This window comes from Lissotriton helveticus, chromosome 10 (assembly GCF_964261635.1).
Source record: "Lissotriton helveticus chromosome 10, aLisHel1.1, whole genome shotgun sequence".
NCBI lineage: Eukaryota > Metazoa > Chordata > Amphibia > Caudata > Salamandridae > Lissotriton > Lissotriton helveticus.
This window is the reverse complement of record NC_136071.1, coordinates 229,197,431-229,221,942: the sequence shown is the minus strand read 5'-3', so window position 1 is coordinate 229,221,942 and position 24,512 is coordinate 229,197,431. Positions and strand designations below refer to the sequence as shown.

The following is a 24,512-nucleotide window of genomic DNA, read 5'->3' as shown; positions in this document are numbered from 1 at the left end:
TCACTTTGTTTGTTGAGATAGATGTTCTTTTTAGGTTTTGCTGTGGTATTGACTATTTTGCTATTACGTTGTTCATACCAGCATCTCCTTACCTGCTTCCTTGATTTATTGCTGATTTAATGAACTTTTTGATAAAATTCTTTTTATATACACCCATGTGTTTTGTTGTTTATATGTTTATATGTTGTAATATGTTTACAAATTGATTTTGTGTATGTGATTATATGATTTATACATTAGGTTAATTAATTTTTTCCTAGAGTTATATTAAATAACTGATTGTTCTTTTGAATTATATCCCTTGAAGGCCTCTCTACCCTTTCATACGTCAAAGAGGCACACAACAGGGCTGTCCCTACCCCATGTTTATACACTCTACACAACATGCCCTATCTGGTTCAAAAGACATATTTCAAGACACTTAAAGGCGAACTCTGAACGTTGCTCTGGGATTGGGGTGAAGCCTGCATAGCACTACCTAAACTCAGGAGGGGGTGGTATGATGGAGGGCTCACCCTTCCTGACATCCAAAAGTACTACTGGGGGGCGCAACTGACTACCATAAACAGCTGGGTATTCAAGTCATCAGGTGAGCCTGTGTAGCATATGGACAGACTGAGGATGCACCCGAGGGGACACCTCAGTGCTCTTTCTGCCACTATTCGAATTTACAAAGTTCATAATCCGACGGCATTAGTAAAAATCCTTTTGGCATTAAGCTATAAGAGCATTGGGCTGGAAAGGCAAAATCACGCAAATGACACCCCTCTGTGATACAGCAGAGTTGGGATTCTTGGGAACACAACCAGGTTTTGGCAAATGGGATCTCTTTGGCCTCTCTTGGGTTGTTGATCAATCAGCTTAAGGAGATGTAATTCCCTTTATAGACCTAGAGCAAGAGTATGAATTGGCCCACCTCTGAGGCCTTTCGATACGTGCAAATAAAACTTTAGGGCGGCATTGCCGAAGGCAACAGAACTCCCTAAGTCCTTGACCTTAGAGGACAGACTGCTGGATGAATTTATGCCATACAAAGCCACTTCCCTGACATATAAAAAAAATTGGTCAACAATGTCCCTGATGCCCTGCTATATATATTTAAGGGAAAGATGGGCTCAAGATTTAGATGGCCTGAAAGATGGTGAGTGGACAGAGGCCTTAGCATCCCTAAAAGAGATGGCAATACGGGTGTGGTTTTGCCTTGTCCAATTAAAAATGCTACACCACTTCGACTATGCACAACACACTTTGTTCAAAATGGGCAGGGTAATTGATGAAGATTGTAGGTGTGGCTATGGATAAGTTGGCACTATTTAACACACTGTATGGAACTTCCCACTAATACAGCGGGTTTGGGACTTGATTGTGAGATCTATGGGTTTCCTATGCATGAATGATTTTACCATTGCTAAATGGTGTCTACTAAATATTTGGGGAGAATCAGACCTCAATCTTATTCAGCAAATATGGGTTACATTGGGGCTGGCCATAGCCAAAAGAAACATTTCACGACTCTTGGAGGCAGCATAGGTACAGCGACTGTTGGATTGGAAGAGATATATGGGTTGGTGTCTGCTGGTGAATGGGAATGCGAGGGCCGTGGATGCCCCAGGAATGGACTACAATTTGGGGATGTTGGAATGAATATCGAGGTTTCATGTGACCCTTTTACTCCGTTCACTATCGAAAGATTTAAGGACCAGATGTACAGAGCGTTTTTTTATGTCGCATTCGCAGAATCAGGCCATTTGAGACAGCTAAAAAGTCTTTTTTAATGTACATTGCCCTATTCTGCAATTAGGTATCCTATTACCAAATAGCAAAGGGGGAATGTGATTTTGTATTACGAAGGGGTGTGCTAAGGTTGTCCCTTCCTAATACCTAATCGCTATGATATGTGTGAATATTTTGTGACTGAAATGCGGTTGCAAAACACTTACATTTTGCTACCTAATTCAAGTAGGTGTTAACCATTTGCAAACGGGAAGGAGTCCCTAAAGGACTGCTTCCCCTTTGTAAATATTTGTAAAAATGTTTTTTAAGAACAGGCAGTGGTCCCACAGACCACTGCCTACGCTTAAAAAATGTAAAGAAAACTTTTCACTTTTCTTCTTGAAACGCATCCCGGTTTCCATTAAGGAAAATGAGCTGCATAAAAAAAAATTACTTTATTTAAAAGCAATCACAGACATGGTGTTCTGCTGATCCCTGCAGGCCACCATCCCTGGGATTTTAGCGATTCCCAATGGTTTATAAACCGAGACGTACCTCATGAATATTAATGAGGTAGGACTATTTGCAACTCACTGGGAATCGCTAAATGTGTGATACACACATTTGTATATAGCTATTTGCGATTACCAAATAGTGTATCACAAAAATTCGCTATTAGGTAATCGCAAACCCAAAGCTATGTACATCTGGCCCTAGAACTGAAAATTTGGGATTGAACTCAATTATTGTCCATACATTGGGAACGGGAGGAGAGACTGTTATAACTGATGTATGCTAAGATGTTAGTTACGCTGTCAAACATGTTGATGCATGACCAGTTTTTTTCTGTGAATAAAAAGATTTACCACGATACTAAAGTTTGTTTTATTAATTATTATATGGACCACTGGAATAATGTAATTGTGTGGCCGCTGCGATTTTCGCCATAATTATTGATTTGCAGCATTTGCCACATAATCCATTATCTGCCGCATAATCTACAGATATTACCAGGAAAAATTGTTTATAGCTCAAACTGTTCAAAAGTCACACAAAAATGCAGTGGCACATGTTGCTGCGCAGTGGAAGGCCCTTTGCAAAGCTGGACTGGCCAGCTTTATGTTGCTTATTGTTATATTTGAATGGTAAACTGGTACTTATGAAATGCGACCAATGCCCAGATAGTATTACCAAGTTTAAAGACGATGAAATAGTGAAGTAATGCTGTTGCAAAATGTGCTGCATTATGCCACCTGATTTGCCTTTTGTTGCCGCTAATTTGCCCATCTGCTGCTGCATATTTTCAGTGGCCCTGATTATTATGTAAATGATTGCTTGGCACTAGACAGGGCCTTACACATCCCATGGCTCAAATATGTTAAGGATGCTATGGGTAAACTGGGACGTCCTGGATTATTTGAGAACCCAAAGTTCATCACAAATTAAAATCTGATCTGGGTGAAAAAGCATTTCCTCTCAATTATGGCTGCAAAAAGAGAGGCAATGGAACTTATCAGACCTACTGTACAGGCCCACATCTTATTAAACACTTGCTCGTCATTGGAGCCTCATTTAGGCATGGTCATGATACCTCATGACACTTTTCTGCTGACACGGTTTAGACTAAACCTTTTACATTGGATATTGGCGCTTCCACAGAGTGGATATATAAGGTGGACAAGATGGGTCCTTGTACCTGTGATAATGTTTCCCCACAAGACACTATGTACTTTTCTCCAAGGGGGGTGGGGTAGGTTTAAGGGGGGTGGTGGGGGTAGCACGGGGAGGGGAGCAGAGGGGTAAAATGGGGTCATTAGTCTTTTAGCCCTATTAATCTCTGTTTTGTTCCTTTATGGTTGCTGTTGCTGGTCAGGAGTAGATTCTGTACAGGATGAGGTAGGGTCAAACTGTGGTCCCCCTAGACATCCATGAAAACGCTCCAATGTCTATTATGGAACGTAAATGGCCTCAGAGTCAAAAATAGGAGAGAAAGAATTTTGCAATATCTGAGGGATTCACCTGCGCAAATATTTATCCTGCAGAAAACCCACCTTATTAAAAAGGAAGTTATGGAGATATGCTGTAAGCTCAGGTGGGTGGAACACTGTATCTGTTCTGATCAGTCATCTAACGTCAGGGGGGTTGCCATATTAATTAAAAGACAAGCTAATGCCACTGTCCAAGATGTGAAGACGGACTTGAGCGGCAGATGGGTAATAGCAATTATTTCAGTAGAGAATACTCCTATCACGATAGTCGGCTACTATGCCCCTAACCAGGATGACCCTTCAACTTTAAAAACCATCTTTCTACATCTATTGGGGCTTCCTGATAAGACAATTTTTGCTGGGGATTTTAATGCAGTTTTAAATCCACAATGGGATAAATCACCAAATAATAAAGCAAATATCCAGTGTAAATCCAGAGCCTTTTTGAAATCCATGATGAGGCAAAATGCGCTGGTTTATATCTGGAGGGAGAGGTCCGGTACCCAATTGGGAGTGTCTTTTTATAACAGAAAATATAAACACAAGTCTGGGATAGACTATATCCTAATTAGTAACAATCTAAGGGGGAATATTAAAGATATAGGCCACCTGACCCCCCTCCTTTTGTATCATGCAGTAGTTTGGATGGAATGGGATCTTGGAGGAAAACCCCAACAAAAAGTCTGGTTGTTTGATCGAACCATTCTTTTAGAGGAAGAGGGTATTACTTATTTGTCCCAGGAAGTTAAATCCTTCTTAGATAATAACATCGGTTCCGCCGAGATCACCGTGGTCTGGGACACTCTAAAGGCCTTTCTAAGGGGATTGGCTACGAATAAGACCTCATATAAGAATAGGAAGTACAGGGAGGAAATTTCACAAATAGAGGGTCAAATGAAAAAGGTTGAAAAAAATATAATCGAAGAGTTAGATTAGGAGCAAACTCAAAAATCAATTGATAAATTGGAATCTCTGAAAGCGCTTCTTGAAAGCACAGTTCAGGCTAGAAACTCCAGCAGGTGGGCAGTTAGTAAACTAGCTCATTTTGAATATGGTGAGGGGGCTGGTAGATTACTAGCCTGGAAGGCTAAATCAGATAGGGTGCGCAATTTGATTAAGGAGATAGAAGATGTAGACCCCAATACAATAACAACTAGAGAAGATAAAATAGGAGATGCTTTTCACACCTTTTTTAAGGACTTATATGATGACAACAACTGCATAGATTAATCTGCTGCTAGAGACTGGTTAAACTTAATCCATCTTCCAGCTCTGGATTCTATTGGGAGGCAAAATCTAGAGGCAGAAATCACCCAGCAGGAGGTTAGGAAGGCACTCTCTGCTTGTAAAACCAGGAAAGCAGCAGGGCCGAATGGCCTTCCAGTAGAAGTTTATAGAGCTATGGGGGAAGTCATAATTCAATACATGACCATACTCTTTAATAAAGTCCTAGTAGAGGGGGTTTAACCACCATCCTCGTGGGGAGAGGCAAATATCACATTGATTTTGAAACCGGGAAAGTCCTCTATAAATTGTGGGTCTTACAGACCCATTTCGCTCCTAAACGCAGACTATAAGGTCTTTACGAGAATACTGGCTGACAGATTAGGAGTAGTTGCTGGAGATCTGTTACATACAGATCAGAAGGGGTTTGTAAAAGGTAGAAACCTCTTCGATCTCATGCACGATTTGATAGGCGCGATTGATTTCTCTTCCAGTTTTGCCCTTCCGTTGGCGGCGATGACGCTTGACGCAATAAAAGCATTTGATAGGGTAAACTGGAAGTATCTAGCTGCAGTTTTGGAGAAATTAAATTTCGGCCCAAAGTTTTGTCGAACCATTAAACTTCTATATAGGGGCGCCACTCACAGCCTGCTTTCTGTTTGTCCCTGCTCACAGACCTTCTGCTGCATCAACGCGCTCTCTACCTGAGCTGCCTCCCCACTGCTCTTGACTCGCTGGTGTGAGCGAGTCCTGCATTCGGCAGGACCTGGCAACGCTCCCAGCTGGAGTCACGTGGGTAGCAGGCAGAGGTGAGGAAAGCGCTAGGTGCACCGACCGGGGGACTGCGAGGCCCAGCATTCCACACGAAGACCAGCTGGTGCCTCTTCCCCCGGCGGCCACGCCCATCGCTCCACGGACTTCAAAACCCTTCGTGACACCCGCTTCGCGGGCGCCACTCACAGCCTGCTTTCTGTTTGTCCCTGCTCACAGACCTTCTGCTGCATCAACGCGCTCTCTACCTGAGCTGCCTCCCCACTGCTCTTGACTCGCTGGTGTGAGCGAGTCCTGCATTCGGCAGGACCTGGCAACGCCTCCAGCTGGAGTCACGTGGGTAGCAGGCAGAGGCGAGGAAAGCGCTAGGTGCACCGACCGGGGGACTGCGAGGCCCAGCATTCCACACGAAGACCAGCTGGTGCCTCTTCCCCCGGCGGCCACGCCCATCGCTCCACGGACTTCAAAACCCTTTGTGACACCCGCTTCGCGGGCGCCACTCACAGCCTGCTTTCTGTTTGTACCTGCTCACAGACCTTCTGCTGCATCAACGCGCTCTCTACCTGAGCTGCCTCCCCACTGCTCTTGACTCGCTGGTGTGAGCGAGTCCTGCATTCGGCAGGACCTGGCAACGCTCCCAGCTGGAGTCATGTGGGTAGCAGGCAGAGGCGAGGAAAGCGCTAGGTGCACTGACCGGGGGACTGCGAGGCGCAGCATTCCACACGAAGACCAGCTGGTGCCTCTTTCCCCGGCGGCCACGCCCATCGCTCCACGGACTTCAAAACCCTTCGTGACACCCGCTTCGCGGGCGCCACTCACAGCCTGCTTTCTGTTTGTCCCTGCTCACAGACCTTCTGCTGCATCAACGCGCTCTCTACCTGAGCTGCCTCCCCACTGCTCTTGACTCGCTGGTGTGAGCGAGTCCTGCATTCGGCAGGACCTGGCAACGCTCCCAGCTGGAGTCACGTGGGTAGCAGGCAGAGGCGAGGAAAGCGCTAGGTACACCGACCGGGGGACTGCGAGGCCCAGCATTCCACACGAAGACCAGCTGGTGCCTCTTCCCCCGGCGGCCACGCCCATCGCTCCACGGACTTCAAAACCCTTCGTGACACCCGCTTCGCGGGCGCCACTCACAGCCTGCTTTCTGTTTGTCCCTGCTCACAGACCTTCTGCTGCATCAACGCGCTCTCTACCTGAGCTGCCTCCCCACTGCTCTTGACTCGCTGGTGTGAGCGAGTCCTGCATTCGGCAGGACCTGGCAACGCTCCCAGCTGGAGTCACGTGGGTAGCAGGCAGAGGCGAGGAAAGCGCTAGGTGCACCGACCGGGGGACTGCGAGGCCCAGCATTCCACACGAAGACCAGCTGGTGCCTCTTCCCCCGGCGGCCACGCCCATCGCTCCACGGACTTCAAACCCCTTCGTGACACCCGCTTCGCGGGCGCCACTCACAGCCTGCTTTCTGTTTGTCCCTGCTCACAGACCTTCTGCTGCATCAACGCGCTCTCTACCTGAGCTGCCTCCCCACTGCTCTTGACTCGCTGGTGTGAGCGAGTCCTGCATTCGGCAGGACCTGGCAACGCTCCCAGCTGGAGTCACGTGGGTAGCAGGCAGAGGCGAGGAAAGCGCTAGGTGCACCGACCGGGGGACTGCGAGGCCCAGCATTCCACACGAAGACCAGCTGGTGCCTCTTCCCCCGGCGGCCACGCCCATCGCTCCACGGACTTCAAAACCCTTCGTGACACCCGCTTCGCGGGCGCCACTCACAGCCTGCTTTCTGTTTGTCCCTGCTCACAGACCTTCTGCTGCATCAACGCGCTCTCTACCTGAGCTGCCTCCCCACTGCTCTTGACTCGCTAGTGTGAGCGAGTCCTGCATTCGGCAGGACCTGGCAACGCTCCCAGCTGGAGTCACGTGGGTAGCAGGCAGAGGCGAGGAAAGCGCTAGGTGCACCGACCGGGGGACTGCGAGGCCCAGCGTTCCACACGAAGACCAGCTGGTGCCTCTTCCCCCGCGCGGCCACGCCCATCGCTCCACGGACTTCAAAACCCTTCGTGACACCCGCTTCGCAGGCGCCACTCACAGCCTGCTTTCTGTTTGTCCCTGCTCACAGACCTTTTGCTGCATCAACGCACTCTCTACCTGAGCTGCCTCCCCACTGCTCTTGACTCGCTGGTGTGAGCGAGTCCTGCATTCGGCAGGACCTGGCAACGCTCCCAGCTGGAGTCACGTGGGTAGCAGGCAGAGGCGAGGAAAGCGCTAGGTGCACCGACCGGGGGACTGCGAGGCCCAGCATTCCACACGAAGACCAGCTGGTGCCTCTTCCCCCGGCGGCCACGCCCATCGCTCCACGGACTTCAAAACCCTTCGTGACACCCGCTTCGCGGGCGCCACTCACAGCCTGCTTTCTGTTTGTCCCTGCTCACAGACCTTCTGCTGCATCAACGCGCTCTCTACCTGAGCTGCCTCCCCACTGCTCTTGACTCGCTGTTGTGAGCGAGTCCTGCATTCGGCAGGACCTGGCAACGCTCCCAGCTGGAGTCATGTGGGTAGCAGGCAGAGGCGAGGAAAGCGCTAGGTGCACCGACCGGGGGACTGCGAGGCCCAGCATTCCACACGAAGACCAGCTGGTGCCTCTTCCCCCGGCGGCCACGCCCATTGCTCCACGTATAAAACTGAATTAACTCTGAACGCGATGCGGGACGCGCCCGGGACGGAGCTCTGGGCGAAGACCGGGCAAAGAGCGGGCCGTTTGAGGCCGTTCGAGAGCGTGAGAGATCGGACCGGGCCCTCGCTCTAAGCTCTGCCTCGCTGGACTATTATCGCAAGTACTCTCCAAATTACCTGTACCAAAATTGACCACACTGTGCATCACTTATTAAAACCTACCTTTCCTCCATTTTGAAAATGAACACTAGAGGTAGTAAACAAAATAAATTAAAAAAGCCTGGGGTTGGTGAACAGTTACTAGGACCAATGGATGACTTCATTACCAAAGCCAATACATTCATTGATCAAAGCATTAGCTTGATTGAGGGCAGAGTTCCCACTGACCTAGCTAACGCAAGACGATCATCAATGGGTCTTCTAGCGGTAGCACGAACCCCAGAAACAAATAGTATTCTACCGATTTCTATAGTAGGCAACAATAGGCTCAGCCTCCCTAACGTGGTAGACCTTTCAGCCTCCCAACTCTCTGTAACCATCCCAGATTCTGAGTTAGAAAAAACGCCTGATATCTTCCCAGATCACACTCCTGAGGAAGTAAGGCAGGCAAGAAGGAGGAGGGAGGGAGCTATCAAGAAAAGGAAAGAGCAGGAGAGGGAAAAAAATACTCTACCCAAAGAAGCGGCCGATCAAATAGATGTAATTGAAACTTTAGATCCGGGAGGCTTACCCCACCAAATAGCTGATTCCGGGAATCATCTCGCGATGATCCATCATCCACCAAGGAACATCACAGAAACTAGCACCTCAGAATCTCCTGTTATCTTGAGCGCTGGCAACGAACAAGATATATCGGGTTTACTAGGCAAAATAACCTCCCTACTAAACTCCTTTTTCCTCCCGATAGAAAATAGATTGTTTATTATCGAGATCCAATTGACTAAACTTGCCAGTCATCCAAAGCCAAATACTACCCAGGGACCACTTGAAACGGGGATAAATACCTCGTTGGTACCACTTGTACAAAAGAAAGTCACAATCCCAGCCTGCCCATCTCCCAAACCACAAATCGCAGTAAATACGCATACAGCACCAAAGGCTCTTACAGTGACGAAACACCCCTCTAACGCTTTTTCTGCTACTCCCCAGATTAACACGTCTCCAAAAACACCGATACCAAATACATCGCGTGCAAAAACACCAGATCCAAAAACCCCTGCTCCAAAAAAAACATTTTTTCCACCAAACAAAGGAGCTACGAGAGGGACTATCGACAGCAGGCTCCCTCTAAACATGCCTCCTGAAGCATGTCCATATGTAGCAGTAATGACGGGGGTACCAGAATTAACGGGGGAGGGGCAGAACCGAACTGGTCTTTAAAAAACAAGGTTCAACATTGGCTGAACACGAACCGACCACTTCCTCCAAACTGGCCAAGTAGGATAACATCCGTATCCAGGACTATATGGGTGGGACACAGGAAAAAAACCATACAGGGAGATTGTATTGCGATCACCTTCGAGGACCCAAGGGTAGCCGAATATATCTGTTCCTGGGATCAACACAGCACAAGTGGGGGGATTGATATAAAGTCTTTATCCTTTTTCTATCCAAAAAGACACCACAACAATTACTTCCCAGAATTCGATAACATCGGGCATAAAGCAGCCCCGCAACCATGGGAATTAGACTACCAAGGATTTAAAATGCCCCGACGATACAACGACTATAATAATGCTTGGTGGTCTGCAGACTCAAACCACCAGCCACATGAGGGACCATGGCAGACCGTGGGACCACGGAATAGAGCCAGAGAATGGGATTATTGGGGCGTGCCTCGATATCGCCCACATAGACCCACCTATAGAGACCCTCCACACTGGGAAAACTGGTCGGGGATACCAACTACAAATCGGTTTAGCGGCCTCGAAATGATTGACTGACCATTAGTCGAAACACCAACTTTCGGACAGACTGAGCTAGCCCCACTCCCAGATCCCTTAGAGAATAAGACGGAAGGCCCACAAAAAAATGTATTATGGCTTACTGTCATCTTCTGGAACATCGCAGGCCTCCGACAGAAAATTGAGGATGGTTCTGCCGCCCATTTTCTTGAGGAAGGCAAGATAATATGTCTACAAGAGACATGGGCCATGAAGGCCCTACATCTTGTGGGATATAAAACATACTTTTCCCCAGCCCTCCCAAGCAATGCAGGTAGACCTAGAGGGGGGATGGTAACCTATATAGCCAATACAATAACAGCTTTAAAGGTACTAGAATCAGAAACTCACACAAATTTCCAACTTTTTTGTCTCCTGATAGGGAAAAAAGACACCATCATCCTAATAAACCTCTACAACAACTTAGAGGATGATCATTTCCTCAATATGCTTTTAACAATCCAAGAAAAATTGTCCATTTTAAACAATTATATGGAAAAAAGGGCAATGCCCACATATTATGGGGAGGGGATTTCAATTTACACCCCTGCCCGTCATCAGGTAACCAGAGCTGTGGAATAGTGGACGAAGATGAGAGTCCTCTTACACACTTCCTCCATCTACGAACAGGGCTAGCTATGAACAATCTCCTCTTAGACTTGGAACTATTAATAGTCAACCCAATAGACCCAATCAGGAATTCTCTAGAACCCACGTACCGAGGAAGAGGGCACGAGACCACTGTCGATTACATTATTTTGACAGAAGGACTTAGAAACTCGAGTAGGGATTTTAAACTTATGGAAAACACCTTAAGCGATCATTCCGCGCTAAGGCTGGACCTACAGCTAAACCACTCAGTACCCCAAATTTTAACAATAGCAAACTCTCTATCTCAGAATAGGCTGGAATTGGGCAAAGTCAATGGATACACCATAAAATGGGCGAAAGTGGATCCTAACAAATTGACAAATACGCTAATAACAACAGTATACACTAACATAATAAATTGTTTAGACCCATCAGCAGACGATGGCACAGTCCTTGAAAACTTTAAATTAATATTAGACCAAATAAAAGTACTGCTGACCAGAACCCCTAAACAAAATAACTCAAGTCTGATAGGGTGGTTCAATCATGATTGTACAAAGGCGCAAACCAATCTAAGAAAGGCGCTTGGGCAATCACCCAGAGATCAGCAACACATACAACTCTTGAGGCAAGAGTATAACAGGGCAAGTAAGACAAGGAAACAAGAGCTGAAATTAGCCTTATGGGACGATCTTCATAAAAGTGCACTCAAGAAAAATAGCGAGGCTTTCTGGCGAATAGTGAAGTCCCCCCTGTTATCTGACCCCAACAGACCCCAGATCGAGGTTGCTATAGATGAGGAAACCTGGGTAACCCATTTTGCAAAAATTTTTAAAATAACATCTTCAACAGAAGAATTTTACCATCTTCTTCCCCCAGTAGTTTTTCCAATCACAATAGAATTCGGTCTACAAGATATCGAACGGGCACTGCAAAAGAGTAAGGGTGGTAAAGCACCCGGACCTGATGGGGTCCCAGTTGATCTGTTCAAACATCTTCCGGATCTTTGGGCCCCCATACTTACACGAGTATGTACTGCAGCCGCAAAATTGGGACTGATGGAGTCATGGTCAAACTCCATCATGGTACCAATTTTCAAAAAAGGAGATCGCCAGGACGTAAAATGTTACCGTCCCATCTCACTCTTAGACTCTTTGGGCAAAGTAGTGGGCAGAGTAGTTTTAGAACAGCTTCAGCAATGGGCAGACGACAAAAATATTTTGTCGGATTTACAATTTGGTTTTAGGGAAGGATTCGGAACAGTTGAACAGGCCCTCAATTTAAGCATGATAGTGTCTAAATACATCCACGCCAAGCCAGGGAAAATGTACATGCTATATGTGGACCTGTCCTCCGCATTCGATTGCGTATCTCATGCGAAGCTTTGGACTCTCCTGGGAACCATCGGGGTGGACCCCCCCCTTTTGGATTTCCTAAGAGAGTTATACTCTGAAGCTTCTGCGAGAGTGCGCTATGGAACTAAAGGAGAACTTACTGTGCCATTCAGAGTAGAACGAGGAGTAAGGCAGGGATGTGTCCTAGCCCCCTTCCTCTTCTCCCTGTACACCAACGGATTGGAGGAAATGATGCTGAAAGGGGGGCAGGACCTCCCCAGATTGAAACATCGCCTGATCCCCGCATTGCTTTACGCGGATGACGCAGTCATCCTAGCACGCACTCCTATAGAGCTCCAGAAATCCCTATCCAAGTACGCTGATTTTATGAGCGCTCTAGATTTGCAGATAAATATAAAAAAACTTTCGTCATGGTTGCGGGCGGAGGCCGAAAACCCACAAGGAACATCTACTTAAATGACCAAAAACTTGAGAGGACCCCCCAGTACCCTTATCTGGGCATCATGATTGATGAAAGACTAAACTGGAGGGCCGCCGTGGAGGCCAGGAGACATCTGTTTAAAAGAGCAATCACAGCACTGATGACTTTCTCACAGCGACTTGGAAAGAGACCACAAGTTGAACTTTTAAAAATGTATGCAGCAAAATGCCAAGCCGTTGCTCTCTACGGGGCTGGGGTATGGGGACATGCAGACATTGGCTCACTACAGATCGTTGAGAACTCATTTATGAGATTCCTTTTATCCACCCCAAAATGCTCTTCTATTTATGCTTGTCATCTAGAGCTGGGAATACCATATATAGAAGACTTGATAAAGGTGCAGCCATTACTACTATGGAGACGTATCTGGTTGTCGGATAAAAACCTACTGACCAAAGACATACTACTGGACTCCATGGCACTGGATCATGCACACAAAATAGCATGGCTTACCTATGTCAGACATTTCTTTATTGACCTGGGTCTAGAAGAGTACTATACCACCCCAGACAAAATAATTGAAATAACAAAGAAAGACCTAAAACAATTAGCATTGAGCCATCTAGAGTCTCTTAGACTGACCTCCCTATCACCTAAGCAATCTGTGCTCCATGCAAACATGATCCAGTATACCCCGCAAATCCAGCCCTATCTTACCTTAGAATTTACCACATACGATAAGATGCTCCTGACAAGGTTCAGATTGAACCTGTTTCACAGACTTGTGGCCTTCCCAGAAAAGAACACCTGGGACACAAACTTGGTACTTTGTTCATGTGACGATATGTCCCCCAATCATGTATCCACACAATATTGTTCTGCAAATACTATCACACTCACAGAAAGATTTGCTACTTCCGCTACTAAAACGCTGGGGCCTTAGACGCTGTCGGCCTGCTATGTTAGCCTTGCAGCTGCTAGACTCTGAATGCACTTGTTATCATGTTCTTAACTTTTTAAAGTGCATTATGAGGCACAGAAATAATCTTTAGAAAGACACATAGGATTTTGATGATATCTGTATTTTATACTTTGATAACGTGTTTTTTATTTTCCATATATATGATATGTATGAATTTTTGTGATTACTTTTATGGTTTTTCTTTGCCAAAACCGAATAAAGGAAAATTTAAATTTAATTCTTTATAGTGACCTGTCAGCAAGGTTAATAGTAAATGGTAATCTGACAACGCCTTTCAGCATTAAGAGAGGAACAAGACAGGGCTGCCCTCTCTCTCCCCCCCCTTCTCTTCGACCTGTACATAGAGCCATTTGCTCAGAGTATCAGGGAGGGGCAAGCCATAACACCATTCAAGAGCGGCACATGGGAGAGAAAGGTAGCCCTATATGCGGACGATATTTTATTCTTATTGTCAGATTTAGATACATCCTTTCCCCAAGTCATAAAGTTAGCAGAAGAGTTCGGCAGAGTATCCGGCTACGAAGTTAATGCAGGAAAAACCCGAAATTATGACTTGGAACCTGCAAAGGGTCTCTATCAAACGAAAGATAATATGAGGTACTTGGGGGTCAAAATTGTCTCTAAGATTGAGGAGATAGCTAAGGTGAATCTCTCAAATATTCTTAAAGTGAGCCAAAACCAAATGAAATCGGGCCCATCTCCTTTTGACCATCTTGGGAAGAGTAAACTTGATAAAAATGGCTATCTTACCAAGAGTAACCTTTCTTTTCAATACCATCCCATTACATTTTGATAAACAACTGATTGACAGATTTCAGCAGGCAATCAATTCATTTGTATGGGCCTATAAGGCAACCAGGATCTCCTGGAAAAAGCTTAGACGGAGAAGGGAAAAAGGTGGTCTTGCACTCCCGGATGTTCAGTACTATGCGTGGGCATTTCAACTAACCCATTCAAGAATGCTGCTAAAGCATCCAGACGATTCGGATAGGGGGAAAATGTTTAAAGCAATGCTTAACCAGTTAGAGCTTTCCCAAGAAGGCTTTCTAATTAAATATGGAGACAAAAAATTATTCAAAAAGGTTAGGCTGAAAGTTTGTTGCGGAGCTGCCCAAGTATAGGCCAGAATTAAAATATTAATAGGCCTCGAGTATTACTCAAGATTAGCCCCGTGGTGGGACAGCCCAGGGTCTCCTAGTTGCCTTAAAGATGTGCTTGCTATACCAATAAGAACAGCAGGTTTAACAACATGGGGAGACTTAACGGAAGATGGTCCTCTACTTCCCTTGGCAACATTAGATGATAAAATGGAAGGGGGCATGTCGAGATTTAAATACATACAGTTAAAAAGCTGGTCTCAAAATCACAAAGAGCCGATAGGATTGGGCAACGATCTTGAAGATCTCCTGGTTAAAAAGCGAGTAGGCAAGAAAGAGGTAGCCTCTTTCTATTGGGCAATTGAGAGTGCAATAGACAGAGACTTCAGATTAGCCAGCGAATTATGGGAAGAGTTGATCGTAGAGGGGGATTGCACTGAGCTATGGCAGGTTTCATATAACACTTTGTTCTCAGTTGTGAAGCCAGCTTGGATGAGAAGAAATCATTACTTCACAACGCACAGGGCATACCTGCCCCCTGCAAGACTCTCAAAGATGTTCAACGATCTACCGGCAAGATGTAAAAAATGCAATATGGCAAGAGCCCCAGACACACACATGTTTCAGACTTGTCCGGCCATCTTGGACTTTTGGCAAAAGGTGTCTTTCACCCTCACGACCATCTTAAGACAGCCAGGACATATCACCTTAAGCCTAATAATATTTGGTATTCAAACGGAAATAATTGGACATGCCAGGAGTTTTCTTTTCTTCGCTATTCTGCTGGCCAGGTGTGAAATATGCAAAAAAAGGGTTGAGGTTTCCCCTCCCACACATACTGAATGGCGTTCATCAGTCTATAAAACATCTATAATTGACCTGGGCAGACTGAAAAACAGTAAGAAAACAGAAATTTGGGACTGTCTTTTAAAATGGTCTCCCGCTCAGACAGTATAAAAATAAAACTCGTCTACGTAATTTGTAAAGAACATCTTCTTTTTTTGTCCTATGATTAAGCCTCTGGGAAGCTCTCAGACCGCGATGGATGGACCCTCCTGGGTATCACAGGGTCATCAGGGAATAGTGATCCAGGGAGGGTTGCATCGACAACCCTGGTCTTTGGTTTCTTCGAAACTGGTAGAGAGCATGACCACCCTCTCATAAACAACGAGAGGTCAGCAACAGGTGGGATGCTGGTGTACCACTGGTAGGCTGGCGATATGGAGGTACCCAAAATTGAAAACCTACCGCTCCAATGCGAGTAACAGTGGAGACCGGCAGACTACTAGCTTGCGGGGGTTAGAGGCAAATGAGGATGAAAAAAAAATACACTATGTACTTTATTATTAAGGCACCCTGTTTTCCGTTTTTACTGATTTTTACACATAAATACAGACATAAAAAATGTGTTTTGTTGTCTGTATTTATTTTTTAAATGTAGATAAAAACGGAAATTGGTTTGTTTTTTGAGTAATTCTAAATACTGTCTAAATACTGTCTGCCAGGGCAATAGCTGTGTGGATTGATAGGTAAGAGGGTAAAAAAAGAAAGGAATTTTAGGAAAGAGGATTTAACAGCAGTAGATATGTGCAAGGTTGATACTGAAATTTGCACATTTTCATATAAGTGCATTGTGAAATTTGCATATTTTCATATAAGTGCATTGATTTATCTTCTGTGGATGTTCACAGCATTAAAACTTGGCAGGCCTTCAAGCATGAGTGCATATTTATAGGTTAAATAAATGTGGAAATATACTAATTTCAGCTGCATTTCTCCACAAAACCCAAACTAAATATGGATAAATACAGATAAAATTAGCAAAAAATAAATATAGATAAATACAGACTGAAATGTCAAAAAAATGAATACCATAAAACCAGGAGCCCTATTTATTATGTCCTGTGACCATTACTGTGTGTTATGGCAACATTTCCTAGTGCCTTTGTTAAGAAAGCAATGGTTTCAATATATAAGACTAGCCTTGGTTTACCTGCAAATGCTATCAAGTCCTTTACTATGTTTAATGTTGCGAATGTTCTGGCAGGAGCACTCAGAATTAAGAAGAGGCAATTAGGTTTGTTTATTCTTTGGTGTTATTTGCAAATTATATGTATCTGTATTGAATGTATTTTATACAGCCTGGGTGAAATTCAATTTGTAATATGGAAACATTCTTAGAGTATTTTTGCGTTGTTTTAATGTTTATGTGTATTTTTCATTTCTTTTTAACCAAATAATGTATTTCTGACTGACTATATACTAATAATATTACAATAAATAGATTTAGATTTAAATTGGAAATTCGTTTTTAGATGAATTCCTTAAAAAAAGAAGGAATACACACACATATTACACACACACACACATATTAACTTAAATAGTAGAAAATATAAAACCACAATAGTACCAAATATTTATGTCAATAAATTTCACTAGTAATAATAAAATACCCAAACAATTCTCCAAATAATACACAATTAATTTTTGTAAAAAGCACAAATTAATGAACCTCAGTATTTAAATAGATATGTAAATTATTTTAAATCACTAAATAATGTAATGTTTACATAAATAATGTAATATAATTATGTAAAATTATTCATTTGGTATTAATAAATAATTTAAATAAAATGCTACCCAAACAATCCACAATAAAACCCACAATCTGAAAAAAACATAAATATCAAAATAATTCATAACATCACAATAATTAAAGATTTAGAGAAAATAATAACTATTAAAATCATTGTCATGCTTAACCTAATAATCATTTAACATTATTTAAGATAGTTTCATAATGAAACAAATAACACCCAATTGTCCAAATAAACCCAACAATTACATCATAAAACAATCACTAAACATAGATTTGTATATAAAATCAAAGAAAAAATATACCCAAAAGAAAATACATTAAAATGACATTATACACCACACTTTTATAGTAAACAGTTTTTTAAACATCAGTATTCTCAAGATGCTGCAAGCATCATATGACTGAATACGATTTAGGCTAGTGGAAATCTCTGTCTAACATAGAAAAACGTTTGGGCCATATGTATCCCCAGAATACTTACTTGCCTTTTAGGGATATTAACCCCTTCCATGCTTGTGACGGAACCGTTCCGTCATCAGTCACGGCTGAGCTGTGCTGATGACGGAACGGTTCCGTCACGACCGCGCCCTGTTCTGGAATGTCCAGCACAGGGGCGGAATCGGCGCCGCATGGAAGCGGTTAACTAGTGGTGTTTGCTGTGATTTCCCTCCAAAAGCCTTCTACATAGCCATCAAACATCTAGGAATGTGTGCTGTACAGAACAAGCCTTGTGCCACCACCATGTCTCATAACCAGGGTCAGCCACTCTTCATCATACTGTTTGGTTGTGACTGTGGCCCTCTGCTGAACTTAAGCCCAATACTTTTGAACCATGCTTCAATCCCTTTTGACTTGTGTTTGCCTGCTGTTGAATGTGTGGACAATACCTAAACAAAAATTTCAACATGTTTCAACATTTGTATGCTCTCTGAATTTTTGGGAAACCTTAAAACGTAGTTGTGATGCCTGATACGAAATACCGGTATATCCAGATAATCACCCTTGTGGAAAGTACATGTTACTAGTTACTAATAGTTGGTAATAGACCCATTTGCCACGATGTGAGTACATGGACATTCAATTGACTTCTATTGAAAAGAAAAGAAAGCTAATAACTGAATATTGGATTTTTATTTGTGTGTTATAGTGTCTGTTATTTGTATTTGCTATTTTAAATCACTCAGAAGAACGACCTTTGTCTCGTGTGTGTGTCCATCCTACCAGCATATGCCTCTTTTGTGCACAGCTACCCAATACTTTCCGAATTACCCCTGATTAATCATCAGGACAAAAAAAGTACTAAATTATTGATATTTCACTAAAATTGTTTCATCACTGATTTCATTTATTGTTTCTGTAATTAAACTTCAGAATCCAAAATTCAGTACTTCGAATTTTATTTCTGTAAACTTGTGAGAAACCAAAATCAAAGCACCCATGTTCAACAATCAGTATCTCTTATGCTTATGCTGTTGGAGTGCAGATTATGATTTACTTATGAAGTAATACAAACAATAGCAAATACTACACAGTTATAAAATTCCTGAATCCAAAAAGTAGAATTGTGATTGATTAGAAAATACATTTAAAAAACATAGATTTCCTTGGTTAAAACAATAGTGCAATCTGGTGATGTTCTACGTTGTTGCTTCGACTGAGTAAAAAGTAGAAACTAATTTTTCTAAGCTTTTCACTTGTGAATTATGGCACTAACTTAGGGGCAAAATCATTGTGTTTCATACCCCATTAAATAGGTAGTGAAAACAATGTAAAGCCACTGCTCTACATATGTGCCCTGGCCCAAAATGGCACATAAAATGGTGTTAATTTACTTTATACACAAGCAGTTACAGTTTTTCTAAAAGGGCTCTCTCCACTTGTCTTCAGCACCACTTGATGTACAATGGCCTGCATAGAGCAATCTGTTCCTATCCACTTTTGCGACATAAGCGGCAATGGGTGCTACCCAGAGAAGGTTAAATACTTCTCCAAACAAATATACATTTTTGAACAAGTTAATATAGTGTTTTATGAAAAACCCGAACCTCGTTTTTGAATGTTGCTCTGTCTTAATATTTTTTCTGCTTATTCATTACTCACACATTTTTCAATCTTTCCAACCAGCTACACAGATATCATGTTTGTGACCATCCTGTCCCAGAACATGCTAGAGTTCAACCTCACCAACGAGAAGCTGATCCTCTTCTCCTCCAGGGCACCGCAGGTGAAAACCATGATCGACTTCTTCATTACAGAGCTCAAGAAGGTAGGAAAAGCCTTTTTGAAACATAAAATGGTGAAGATTAGCACTGTCACTTAATCACAGCAGATCTCATTGTCCTTTAGTCAAGGCTTTGACTCACTATCTCGGTAAGTGGGAAAAAATAGTGGGGTGGAGGTGGTCAGTGAGCTTTGTTTATGGCTGTATGGGCCTAGAATGCATCAGCTCAGTCCCATAGGGAGCCATTGTCAAGACTATGACATCTGATAAGATCCTCATGCGGTTTCAATATCTGGTCATATAAGTCTTGGTGTGCCAAAGGTAAGAGAAACCCCTTCCGGTAGCCACATTTCCGCTGACAACAAAAAAAGATGTTTGTGTGGCACTATGGATTGGGTTATTGTAGGCGAACTCTCCTAATGCCAAGTAGGAGAACCAATCACTCTGGGTGGTATTACAAAAGCACAGAAGGTATTGCTCTAGGCCTTTATTCAGTCCCTCAGTCTGACTGTTGGTCTGAGGAAAGGAAACTGGAAGACAGGACAGCCTCATTTTGGGGAGACCTACAAAAAGCTTTCCAGAAATGAAAATATATTGAGGATCACGATCAGAAATAATGACTCGTGGTAGACCAGGCAAATGGAAAATCTCTCACAAAGATTTCACCAAGTGTCTTGCTGAAGGCAAAGGCCGTAAAATTAGCCATTTTTGAAAAAGAGTCAACAGTCACCATAATTAGTAAGGTACTTAATGATACAGGACTAAATGTAGAGTTCAGTATCTTGACTGACGGAAGACAACCAAAAAGATTGACTAATCAATGCAAACGTAATTCAAATCCCTATGTGCCCAGCTACTGGGGAATCATGGCACATCTTGAGTACTTTCGTCTTCAATTCTTTAGTTGGACTGAACAGATCCTTTCCTTTAAATAATAAAGTTCCTTGTTTACGTAGAGTTCCTTGTACACTTTTCCACTTTTCTTGAGGTACCTTGGTATATTCAGTTTGTACCCTTTCCAGAAAAGACTGTACTAATCTAATGATTTTATTGGAAGGAAGACCTAGCTGGTGGTGCGTTGTTGGAGTTTGAGGATATTTACCTGAAAGACCATCAGGAAGAATGTTTTGTGAGCCTCTAATGTACGTGATGTAGAAGCCATATTGATTTTAAAAAGTATGCCATTGTGCTAATCAGCTGTTTTTACACTGCATATTCATGAGATACTGTAGATTTGTGTGATCTGTCATGACCTCAAAAGGTCCCCATCAAAAAATGTCTCCATTTAGAGCAGGCTATCTGTATGGCAAGAAATTCTCTATCCAGAACTGAATAGTTCCTCTGAATTAGCCAAAGTATGCGAGAGATAAAAGACGGGATATTCTAACCCGTCGTCTTGTTGGAGTGGCAGTAAAACGGCACCGATACCTCTATCCAAGGCATCTATTTCAACTATAAATTTGTGTGTCGGATCAGGATTCCAAAGAACAGGTGCTGGGGTGGAGGCTTGTTTCAATTCTCGAAAAGCAGTGTCAGCTTTTAGGTCCCATCAGAAACCCTGATGCAGCATCTCCTTCCGTAGGAATCCTGTAATTTGACTGGTGAGGAGAGCAAAATTATCAATGAACTGGCAATAAAAATAGAAAAATAGAATGAAGTTGGCAAAACCAAGGAATTGCTGGGTCTCTTTGACGTTAGAGGGGGATAGCCAATCTAATATTGCAGCTGCCTTTTTTGCATCCATTGATATTCCTTGGTTGTTCAATCAAAGTCCAAGATATTCAACTCCAAAAAGATGGAAATAACACTTCTCAGGTTTACAACATAATTGATTCACACAAAGTCTGTCTAGCACCTGACATAAATGGGACTAGTGTAAACAAAATTGGGGAAAATACCAAAATGTCATTCAGGTAAATGACAACAAATTGATTTAGGATATCAGAAAAAATGTGATCTATGAATTGTTAGTAAAATGCTGGGGTATTACTCAAACCAAAGGGCATGACCTGATATTCGAAGTGGCCTAATGGTTCCCTAAAGGCTGTTTCTACTCATCGCCCTCCTTGATATGTAAAAGGTGATACGCTCTGGCTAGATCAAGTTCGGTGAATATTTGAGACCCTTTTACAGATTCCTAAAATGTCTTTGATCAGTGGAAGAGGGTGCAATACTTAATGGTAATTTTATTTAGTCCTCTGTAGTCAATACAGGGTCTTAATTCATTTGATTTTTTTGGGTACAAAATACATTGAGGCTCCCGCAGGAGAGGATGATTGCCTAATAAGGCCTTTCTGTAGATTGTGCTCTAGATATTGTTTAATTACCTCTTTCTCCAAATCGGAAAGAGAATAAATTCTTCCAAAGGATACAGATGTTCCAGGTTCAATCAAATTTGCACAGTTAAATTCTCTGTGTGGAGGTAGAGCAAGTTCCTTTGGTTTCTCAAAGAGATCTGTATAGTGGTGGTACAATACTGGTACTCCTTGTAGGGAATTTATCATTTTGATTTCGGGGATTAGACCTGAAGTGAACTCTTTAGGGCCGTGGTACTCACAGTGCAGCCAGTGGGATGCTGGCGGCCCATGGGTTTCCTCCTCGTGGCCCGCAAACATTCCTAGGAAAGGGCAGCAGAGAAATAAAGCTGTCCGAGTTCTGTTTTCTTCTTTCATTTTTTGCTAACCAATCAACATCCTTTTCTTGTTCTGGGAATTTTTCTATAGTCAGTTCAGCTTATTTTATGATGAGGTCAGCACTGCTTAAAGAACAAGCTGAAATGACCTTAGACACAAAACCTAGAATCAGAAATGATGTTGAACAGGTACATTTGTCTTCCCTCTTTTGGCTTTATTTCTACAGGCAATTCAGCTTGTACTGCCTGATAGGCAGCCTTGCTCATAGGTGAACGTTTAAGTGATTGGTCTGTGGATGTCTAAGGAAAAACAAATCAAGAAAATCAGGAAATTTTTCTCCAAGGAGGCGATTTTGCTCGCACTAATAATGTCAAGGTTGGATTATGCCAATTCCATATATTTAGGAATCCCTGCCAGCCAAATTCATAGGTTACAGCTCATTCGAAATCAAGCAGCTAGGCTCGTCTTTCAGCAACCAAGACATTGCCACACCAAACCATTAATGAAGCAGCTTCATTGGCTTCCTGTGATACAGGGGTCTATGTTTAAGACCCGTTGTATAATTTTTAATGCTCTTCACGAATCAGGACCTAAGTTCATATCCACCAAGATCTCAAGATACTTGCCTACACGGAATCTTAGATCAGCGACAATGAACATGTTGACTATTCCAAGATTTAAACGAAAGAAAATGGGTGGCTTGCGCTTCTCGATATTAGGCCCCACATTGTGGAATTCCCTTCCAATTGAAATCAGACTAACCTCAGAATATCCCAGCTTTAGAAAAAAACTTAAGACATGGTTATTCACCCAAGCTTACTGTTAGAGCCTGAAAGATAGCTCCCCTCTCCTTTTAGCGCCATGAGACCGTTGGTATACGAGCGCTTACAAGTCCCATAAACATAAAACTATGTAAACAGTGAGCATAAGTGTAATGGGCACAGTTAGTGAGTAGGGGGTGGGTCAGCAGGTGCTTAAAAGACTAAAATATTGTATAAATATTATGTTGGGTCTTTAACCTACAGGAAACTGCATAGATGTGTGATGGCCATATTTTAAATGAAATATTATACCAAGTAAAACTGATATATTGAAAAGCATTTGTTTGGTAGGAAAGCTCAGTTTGATCACTGTCATAGTTGCTAAGTTTCCCAGGTCCAGACATAATTTACTGCTCTAGTCCAGGTTTCATTTTTTAGTTCCATACACGCCAATAGATACAATTTACCTGGGAAACTCCTAATTGTTTAAGCACAAAACAGCTTTGTTTTAGCTGTAACCATGTAAAATTCGGGCTTCAAGACGTGTACCTCCTGTGCACATCAGATGTCGGCGACAGACCCTTACCCGATCTGTATGTGGTGTTTGGGCGAGCACCATGACTCGACGGACTGCGATGCTTGTCAGCACCTAAAACCGAAGTCCTGGCGGGAGCGCCGGATGAAATTGCTGTTGGCCCGCTTGTCCAGGTCGTTGTTGTCCCAGCGTCCATCCTCTACCTCGGAAGCCAGGAGCCGCCATTCTGACTGCAGCATCACCCTTCACCATAGCCCCAAGGGCGTCACTCGCCAGCTGGTAGGTCCTGCAGCTTTTCTCCGAGGCCCTGTCCTCGTTCAGCAGAGGGCGCGGGTTCCCCACGGGACATGCACCCTCGCCTGTCGTCACCTTACCTGCCGTTTCCTGGCATCTGGGTGACTAGTGCCCAAATGACAGCCTACGTTGTGGCTCTGCAGGCTTCCTTGGCCCCTCCTCCACCTCCTGAGATGTCCACGGATCCCTTGCCTCTTGCGGGGCCTTCTGTGGAATCGCCGGTGGCTTCAGCCCCGGCGCCGAAGGGTTCGGCTTGAGGTTTTGGAGGGTGGTGTCATCGAGATGCAGTCCTGTGGGGTTCCCCTCTTTGACCCACAGGGTCCTTGCCTCGCCGCAAATCCCTACGGGGCTCCCTGTGGCATCGCAGGAGACAGCTGGGACTCAGGGCTTGTCCCCTAGCCCCTCTCGGTCCTCTGAGCAGGCGGCTGCCTCGGCAGAGGCCGAGCGGGTGCTGTTTTGGCGCCGAAGGCTTTCCTTTCCAGCCCTGGCGGTGCCACGGGTGGCGGCCAGGGCCTGGGGTGCTTTCCTGAGTCCCTCTCGGTCCAGTATGCGGGCGGCTGGCTCGTGTGAGGTCGAGCCGGCACTTTTTTGGTGCCGTTCCTTAGCCGAACCGGCTCCGACCGCACCCCATTCTCCTAGGGAGCAAGTGGTGGTGGAGGTCGACTCGGCACCGATCGATGTCGAGCCGGCGCCTGTGGCGGACTCCACAGCACCGTGCCG

General features: G+C 43.9%; 1 protein-coding gene across 1 annotated transcript in view; it reads left to right on the top strand.

Moving 5' to 3' along the window:
• The window catches only part of MYO15A (myosin XVA), a 1,426,381-nt gene that overhangs the window by 997,939 nt on the left and 403,930 nt on the right, over positions 1 to 24,512 (top strand). The window contains exon 46 of the mRNA XM_078662701.1: positions 19,473 to 19,614. Coding sequence (XP_078518827.1) covers positions 19,473 to 19,614 — 142 coding nt within the window. The remainder of the gene's footprint in view (positions 1 to 19,472; positions 19,615 to 24,512) is intronic.